General features: G+C 42.3%; 1 protein-coding gene across 1 annotated transcript in view; it reads right to left on the reverse strand.

The window, feature by feature from the left end:
* Window positions 1-9,490, reverse strand: part of LOC104933792 (polypeptide N-acetylgalactosaminyltransferase 18) — a 152,962-nt gene that overhangs the window by 45,292 nt on the left and 98,180 nt on the right. Inside the window, exon 5 of the mRNA XM_019261359.2 lies at window positions 2,682-2,879. Coding sequence (XP_019116904.2) covers window positions 2,682-2,879 — 198 coding nt within the window. The remainder of the gene's footprint in view (window positions 1-2,681; window positions 2,880-9,490) is intronic.

Consider the following 9,490-nt stretch of genomic DNA (forward strand, 5'->3'; position numbering starts at 1 on the left):
CTGAAAATAGATAAGAGAGAGCGGAGGTAAAAAAGACGCACAAGCACAGTCCTAACCTGTGATTAACCCCACGGTGGGCGTCATGTATGTTGCACATCCTCAGTCTTTTATGATGAACCCGTGCCGTACGTTATACTAACAAATGATGCGGCTATCAGAACCGTGCCCTCGTCTACAACACAACAGATTCGGGACGTTTTGAGGAAATCGATGAGGGTGGGGAGGCAACCAGCTCTTTCATCAACATCAAACTGAATCAACAGGAGTGAAAAATAATTCCTATTAGTATTCACGCTGTCCGTCCCGCACATCTCTTCTTATCAATATGAAGTACAGCACCGCTGCAAACACACAGCTTCTTCTCTCCCCACCCGTGGACGCACACACACACAGGCAAACAGCCAGAAGCTCTGAAACCCAAAATGTTAATAGAAACGAGGCCCGCCGACTGCAGACCCCAAACATTTTCTTTCCACTACAGCTTCCAGATAACGGCACAATAAAAAACATAATTAACACCAAGTATCAGAGTATTTTTAATCTGTTTAAACTCAGCAACGTTATTTTTGTAGTACGAGTAGATGAGATGAAGAGGTTCGTAACACACATCGTGTAGAAGTCTTTAAGGAAGAAGGAATTGTATCGTCTCCAGAGTTGTTTTTGTTAAATAAAAGCGACAACTCTCTGATGATGGATTCAAATATTAGCGTAGAGAATGCTGTGTATACTCCGGTGCTGGGAAATGAACGTTTATTTCTGCTGTGAAGTTGGACATTTGAACATGGGGACTTCTGGAGCCAGCCTCAAGTGGACATTTGAGGAACTCCATCCATGGAGGTTCCTGCTTGATGGTGGCCAGCACGAACGTTGAGCAATGTACTGAACCCCACGACACCTCTCAGGGCTGCCCATCATGCCACATTTATATATCTATAAACCCTTCGCGTGTGTGGTTGTATTTCAGGCCTATATGTGTAAAAATTGAGTAAAAGGTTATTCCCCCATTGAGACATTAATAATAAAATACTTCTAAGTACTTCTATATTTCTGCACTGGTCAGTGATTTTAATCCCGGTTTTATTCCCAGAGTACTTTTCACTTGCACCCACATAATAAATACAGCTGCTGTTTTTACTTGCTGTTTTTCACTGACCTTCCTGTAATTTAAATCCTGTCTGGAGGGATGTCTTTGTATTTGGAGCTCTGAGTTTCTCTACAGGAGGAGCTGCTTGTCCGTCTACATTTCAACAAACGGGCACCATTGAACATTGGACGTTGAATTGTTCCTGTATGCATCCCACACTGTAAAAAACCTTTTCTATATTACGATAAAAGGATGTTAGTACCGTTAATTAAGGTTAAGGTAGGAATTTTATTCCATATTTTACTGTATAAACACATGAAAATACTGTATGAATGCAGGTTTTGCCATTGAATATTACGGTGTTTTACTGTACAATAAACAGTCTCTAATATAAAACACAACTTTGTTCTGTATAAATTCCCTTAAATTGCTGTATAAATAAAGGTTTTACCCTGAAATGTGTTTTAAATGGCATATTTTACTTTCTCTTTTGGCTTTGTCCTGGGAAACGTCCACGTCTGTTACAGACCACATCCTGTAACTAATACATCTTCATGCTTACAGTCCGTGAAAAAACTACTTTGTATTGTTGAAAGATATTAGCTACAGAGGAGCACAAACCAGATAATCTGTGACCACATCGACCGATGCTGGAACATCTCTGCAACTTGTAGAAATTATATAACAGTAAAACAATAAAGGTCTTTAAGTCAATTTTTGACACAGGGCTCCTACAAAAGAATGACCAGAGTTTGTTCCTCGATGCATCAGGAAAAAGTCAAATGAAAAATGTTGCATATTTACGCCAGAACTTTAATCACTTTGACGAAACTGCCTTGAAAATTGATTAAGCAATGACAGTAAGTAGTCTTTACGGGCAAAAGCCAGAGACAAATTGCACCTGAGAAAAAAGTGCTTATGAAAGATAAAGAAATAAATAATTAGGGGAATTCATCTTCCTCCATTTCAATATCGAGCAGGGAACGTCCCCTTGTCTTTGTCCCAATCTATACACACTGCATCATCGATCCGCTTGCCATGGACCACAACAACGGACGCATTATCCTGCAGATATTGGTGAGTAGGCAGTTTTGCTGTTGTTGTGGCCTCTGCAGTGTCTTTATCTATCCTGGACCAACGCTGGTGAAGAAGTGGATCATTATATCAATTTCAGAGTATGTACAATGAGCGTACGCGCTGCAGGTCACCTCAGATGTTTACCTGCTTTCCTTTTTAAATCTGCACACTGATGTTACTGAAGAGTCTTTTTCCGTCTGTGCTGCGTCCCTCAGGTTTTGTTTGGGTTACAATATCGACCCCACACGTCATGAATTTACATACACACGATAATTATTCATGGCGATTAGTGTTGAAGAAATTATAATGTAAAAATAATGAGCTCAGTGAGCGTTCTTATCAAACCTACTCCAATATGCTTCAAGTCAACGTGTTCATAATTAATGCTCTGCTGGATTATTAGCTGGTGTCTCTCTTTATTCGTGATAACAAGACATTTTCTTCAGTGGAACAAACAGGTTTGAATTCTTCGTCTTATTGTCAGCCCCAAAACAAAACAAGCTCTTCCTCTGATGATTACCTGATAGGCGCCGTGTGGTTGCGTTGAGTCCACCAGGACTTTGGTGGATTGAGGTATCGACACCACAGCTCCCAGTCAAAGCCCTGAGCGGACAGCGGGTACTCTTCTATCTCGAACGTGTCGTATTTGATGTTGTCGAACGACGGGGACACCACACGGGTCCGGTCCTCTTTTATCCGTTGCAGAATAGGTTCTGCCCTGAGGGACGACAGAGGACAAAGTGGATCTGTGAGTCAGGCAGTGCAGAGCTCCGACAAACACTCACTACATACATAAAATACATCATCATAAGTAATCATTATGTGTTAAATCTCACATGAAAGATTACACAAACACAACAGTAACAACAAAATAAGCTTGACAACATTACGTAAAACAAGACATCCATTAAAAATGTGTTCCATTTTTAGATGTTGATATCAAACATTACATACACTGAATTAACGTATAAAATAAAACAAAAAAAAACACATTACAGATTTATGTATGTGACAAACTAATTAATTAATAATAACATAAAAAGTAGAAATAGACGACTAAATAAATATATTCCAGGTAAAATCGAGACTTTGCTTTTAAAAATATCAACAGTCTCTACTGCCATCAGGTTTTGAGGTCTTCTATAGGACTTTAGATCATCAGGTCTTCAGATCTTCTACAGGTCTTTAGTTCTTCTTTGGGTCTTTAGGTCTTCAGGTTTTGAGGTCTTCTATAGGTCTTAGGTCAAGTAGGTCTTTAGATCCTCGGGCCTTCTACAGGTCTTTAGTTCTTCTCTGGGTCTTTAGGTCTTCAGGTTTTGAGGTCTTCTATAGGTCTTAGGTCAAGTAGGTCTTTAGATCCTCGGGCCTTCTACAGGTCTTTAGTTCTTCTTCGGGTCTTTAGGTCTTCTTTGGGTCTTTAGGTCTTCTACAGGTCTTCTATATGTGCTCTTGAGGTCTTCAGGTTTTGAGGTCTTCTACAGGTCTTCAGGTCTTCTACAGGTCTTTAGTTCTTCTACAGGTCTTTAGTTCTTCTTCGAGTCTTTAGGTCTTCTACAGGTCTTCTATATGTGCTCTTGAGGTCTTCAGGTTTTGAGGTCTTCTACGGGTCTTTACGTCTTCAGATCTTCAGGTTGTTCCACAGGCGTGGACTATCGTAATAAAGGTCTTCAGGTCTTTAGATCTTTAGCTCTTAAGGCCTTCAGTTCTTTAGGTTGTTCCACAGATGTGGACCATCATAATAAAAGGACGCCTCACTGTGGGGTTTTCGTTGTGACTTTAGGGATAATTAAAAAGCCAACACCAGAAGACCTGAAGGTTCTAGAAGGTTCACCAATTAAAAGAAATTCAGAAAATTGAAATTGGTGGTCTAAAACCATTAAGAGCTATATAAACTAGAGAAAGGATCTTGAAATTGATTCTGAAGAAAACAAGTAGCCAGTGCAGGAATCTCTGGTTTTGTTCTGCTTCACGTGACGATCTGACGTCAGAGTTCTCCAAGCACCAAACTACATTCTGAAAAAGGTAATGATGAGCTGTTAACCAAAATAACAGAAATTCCTCTTTAATCTTCTATACTTGTCATAAATATTACTGTTGCTGTGTCCACTGGATGTGTAAGTTGCCATATTACAGCTGTATGAGCCAGAGATAAGGTGACAAAGAGACAAAAGTCGATTAATATGAAGATTACAAAGTTTTTTCCCTCCCTAAAACAAGACAAACAAGTGTTAAATACAGGATTGAGGAGTCCATGCTGGAAGACACGGAGTGAGTCTGCAGCCCTGACTGGATAAGGAAGGTCAATCCACCAGCAAAGAGTCAGGATGGAGCTAATCAAGGGCTGATGAAGTGCTGGCCAGACCTCTTCAGGGAAGGCACAGCAGATTAGCTGAGACTGTCTGGCATGGAAAGTCCGGGAAAGGAGGTCGGAGCACCTCCTATTTAGCCTCGTAAGCCATTCCCAGGGTTGTGAATTCAATTTGAGAGAAAGTGGCTGCTGCGTTGGAATTTATTGCTGATGATGGCGAAGTTGGCTGAAGCACGATAAGATGAGAGCCTCTCTGGAGCTCTTGATCAGGTAATATCAGATTCAGTGGACGTTGAAAGGGGAAAGCTGCGGGCTGTGGCTGTGATGGTGACGGCAGTGCTGCACATGTGATGGCGTTTAAGATCTCAGAGGCTGTCGGCAGTAATCACAGGGCTGCTGTTGATACAGAGGTGTTGTTGAGGGCGGGGGGAAGAGGAGCTCGAGCTCGAGCTCGAGATCGAGCAGGTGCTTTGAGGCTGGAGCAAAGATAACAGCTGTGCACAAACAGATATGCTGTTTGTTTGAGCGTCAGAGGAACTTTATCTGCAACATAAACCACGATGATTCACCCAGTGATTTTCAGAACAGCTAAAATACTTCCAAGAACTCTTCCTGTTTATAGAAATAAGTGCCTTAAAGGGAGAGGTACCCTGAAGGCACATTAAAGCCCCATTGTGTAACTTTTCTACCATGAAACGGTGCTACACTGACTTCTAATCAGGTGAATGTCACACACCACCAACTATTTCACAGATTTTGGTGAAAGTTTCCTGATGGACAGTGAAGTAAACTGTAGCTGCTGCAGTTTGTTAGCTCGGCGTCGCCTGGACTGTGAGCTCAGAGCATCAGGGGAAGTTTTAGTGTTTGTGCTATAGGTGTGAGCTGGTGTCGTGCCAGAACAGGAGCTGCAGCTGAACATATTTACCACAGTGGGATCACACTCTGAAACTGGACATGAAATACTAATTTATACGTAATATTACTATAACTATGTAATGTGTTTTTGAACATATCAAAACTGAGGCAATAAACTCTTTAAAAATTGTTACTAGTAGTTGTTACCATCAGAGCAGCGGTGGAAAGATTCGACACAGTAAACTAAGCTCAAAAGAATCATCAAACATCTCAGCTGTCAACGCGGTCCAACAGGACTGAATCTGAGCCCAGCAACGAAAACTAAGATCAGACTCAACACCTTTTTACATGCTATGGTTAAATGGTTTTGGCTGCTTGAGGAATACAGCCTGAATTGTTTGATAGCACTTCCAAGCATCACAAACAATCCGTGTAATCTGGTTCTCCAATGTTTGCGATGCAAATAACTAAAAACAAAACCATGGAAGGAAACCTTCTTCAACATGTTTGGCAGCAACTTTAAAAAAAAAAGATCTAATATTGTTGTATTTTAGATTGTACATGAATATGAATACACTGTGTATAGTAAAATCCAGTTCTGTCTTTGGGACTGCGTTGGTTTGGTTTGATCAGACAGTGGGCAAACAATCCACCAACTCTCAACAGTTTCTGATGATTCCAGTGTTGCCAAATTCTGGTTTGTCCCTGTCGTCTTTAAACCCATGAGAATGTGAGACAAAGGTTCAGGATTGGACAGAAGCTCAGACGTTTCCCTCGGCAGAAAAGTGAAAACTATCCGCTTAATTAAAATAAGAGAATTTAAATCATTGCACTCTGAAGAAAACTGATACTACCGATCTGGAGAAAACAATCGTCGAGTGGAGAGAGGAAAATAAAACCTTTACACTCCTGTGAGAAAAACTGCCAAAGGCTGTATCTTAAATTCAAACTAGCCTTGACTGCCCAGCGAGAGAGAAAACGCAAACCATAGCTCACAATCATTCCCGTTTCATCAGTTCAGCCCCACAGAGATGATAATAACATCAGAGAAATGGAAGGACTCTTTCATCCTCTACGCTGATTGTTCGTTAAGAGGTGAGCCCAATTAGTGCAACCTCCACATCAAAGACATCTCCATGAGTCAAGGTAAAGTTTAAAGAGTTCAGGAGACTTCATGCCAACCAAGAAGAAATCATTTTTCTCACAGCTGAGATGGTGGGGCTCTGGATCTCACATCAGAGGAAGTGAAGTCCCAGAGAGTGTCCGTCCATCCATCCATCCATCCATCCATCCATCCATCCATCCAACCACTTCCTCTTATCTATAGTCAGGTCGTGGGTTCTGCAAGTCCTGCGAGTCCAACTCACGCACCATTTTCCCATCACTTGTAACTTTAACTCTTTTGCTTGGGGCAGCGATTTGTCATTCGTATTTGACGTGTCCTGGTGGATGAGTGGTTCAGACAAGTTTCCTGATGGACAGTGATGTACACTGCTGCCATCTGTAGCTGCTGTTAGCTCAGAACACCGGGGGAGTGTTAGTGTTTGTACCACAGGCGTTTTGGACCACCGGGAAGAAGAAGAAGAAGAGGTTTACAGGGAATGCTGATGGGGAGCTGGTGTCGTGCCAGAACAGGAGCTGGGCAAGCAGGCAATGTAACCAGACTCAACACCTTCTATGGATATTATAGCAGAGGCTAAGAGACTGAAGAAAACATTGACGGAGGAAGCTGAGAAGAGAAAAGGAGAGAGTGAGCGAGCAAGAAGCCGCCGGACAAGAGTAAATGTGGGACTGACTTTTAGTGGTTGGTGAGAGCTTGGTGAAATAAAAGGCTGAAAGACAGACGCCGAGCTGGGCTGACTGCTGCTGGACTAGTCAGTGATATCAGCTGCTGCTGGGGACCTTGTTGATGTCAAAGTTGTCAACTCAAGTTGCTTTAAAGCTGCACAACAAGCTGTAAACACAACACTGACACGTAAAGTTGGCATGAGGCTGAAAGGTCGCCTGCTAATGGATCTGGTTAGCGCCGACATGCCTGTGACCACCTGATCGACTCAATCTGAAGCATTGTTTGCTTCTGTGCCTGTTTATGTCGCAGTTGCTAGGAGATCTTCACGAGAGATGAGACTAAAACTGTTCTGTTCGGCCGCTATCCGAGAGTACTCTGAAAATTATCATGCAATTATGTTATTTCAGGAGTTCTCCGTGTACATGGAGTTGACTGGTCCAGCTCATATATGCAGTAGGTGGAGATGATTGAGGATTATTGTGATTACAGTCAGTACCATAAAACACCCTGTAATTACTTGTTTTTGACTCAAAATAGCCAACATTGCAGATAATTGCAATGCATGGTAGAGACAATTATGTAGATCGAGCAGTCAGCTCTTTGTTGGTAATTACACGGTAATTTCTCAATTTCTATGAAAAATATAAGACGTGTGAGAGGGTGGGCGAGTTTCAGAGCAGAGGAAGGAGGATTAGGCGGGAAAGAGAGAGAGAAGGACGTGCACAATTTGTTGATTACTACGGTGTGAAATCAGAGAGCGCACAAACACAACATCAACGCGGAGGCAGGGCGATGCAGCACCAGACCAAGGCCGATAAAAAAACGCTGCAAAATGTTTGAAAAGAAGAAGATGAAAACATGTTTATCTCCAGCTGAGCTCCTTTATATCGCTGCCAAGAATGATTTCATTAGTCATAGACCAGTAACCCCCTCTGTGGCAGTTTGTGGGAGGTTTGTGTGGGTTTGCTGTGTGTTTGTGTGCAGAGAGAGAGATGGAGGGAGGGATGGATGGATGGATGGAGTGGGTGGAGGACTACAGAGGTTAAGAACCTTGTAAGTGTCTCTTGTCTAATGTGGAACACAGCAGCAACAAATGTTATTCTGGATCCAGCTCAGATATTAAAATAAAGTGTGTGTGTGTGTGTGTGGTTTCATTTAAAGTGTGAGTGTGTGATATTTTTCAAGCTGTCAACATGATTAACAGGTACACGGCGGTGCTGTTGTATCGCAGCGTTTTTAAAGACGGGACCCTGAAAGTGATGAAGCGTCTGCAAAAAAGAAAAGAAAATCGACGCTCGATTTCTGTCAGAAAAGTTCAAGTTATGATAATAAGTTATGACCCTCGTCACTGTGAAACACTAAACATAACCAGCTATGCTAATGAGCTCAGTAATTAAGTAGTGGATTCATTAGGAGGGCGATGAAACGAACAGGCATCACCTCGTTAAAATGCAACGAGAAACTCCATCAAATGCAGGACCCGGGAGGCCTACGTGGTTAGAAGATAGAAGAATGTAAAAACTAATTTCTTCATGGTCAGAAACTCACAGCAGCTGCTCTTCACACTTCACCTCACGTGACTCCAACGACCATCGTCAACACCTGAGCTCAGGTGACCTGAACGACAGTCAACGAGCACTAACGAACCCAGTGAAACAACGCTCTGGTGAACGAGGCTAAATACTCGGTCGAGTATGTCGTGATGACGTCCACTACAAATACTAACATTATGATTATCATCATTACTGACTTTGGTCATCTCTCCATAACGTGACGGATGTCCGCCCACCATGATCCGGGTTCCTTGCCACCGTCACCAAGTGTTTGCTCGGTCTGGACCTGCTCTATATGGAGTCATGAGATAACTTTTGGTATGAGTTAGAGCTCTATAAAATACAAGAGATAACTTTTGGTATGAGTTAGAGCTCTATAAAATACAAAAATATACACTTTTTGCTCCTTTGCCATCTAACCGTGGGTCAGTGTTGAACACCGGGTGCAGAGGAAAACAATTACCGTAAGCCGCTACTTTTTTCACGCGCTTTAAACCCTGCGGCCTATACAACGGTGCGGCTAATTTATAGATTTTTACTGGCCAACGGCCAACGGGGGGAACTCTCTAGCAGTAAATGCAAAAGTGAGACAGACGTGGGGAAAGATTTTGCACCGAAGAAGACACTAGTTTTGATTTTGAACTGTCATTTTGCGCATCATGCACACACCCTCATCGTGGAAAACACACGAAGAAATGCATCTGATGCAGCTTTTAAGTTAAAGGCAATCGATCTGGACGTCAAAGAAGGAAATAGAGCTACTGCACGTAATCTTGGTGTTGATGGCGTGTTGGTGCCATACTGCCGATTTTCAGGCACAGTTT

The sequence above is a fragment of the Larimichthys crocea genome, chromosome XX, assembly GCF_000972845.2.
Source record: "Larimichthys crocea isolate SSNF chromosome XX, L_crocea_2.0, whole genome shotgun sequence".
Classification (NCBI taxonomy): Eukaryota; Metazoa; Chordata; class Actinopteri; family Sciaenidae; genus Larimichthys; species Larimichthys crocea.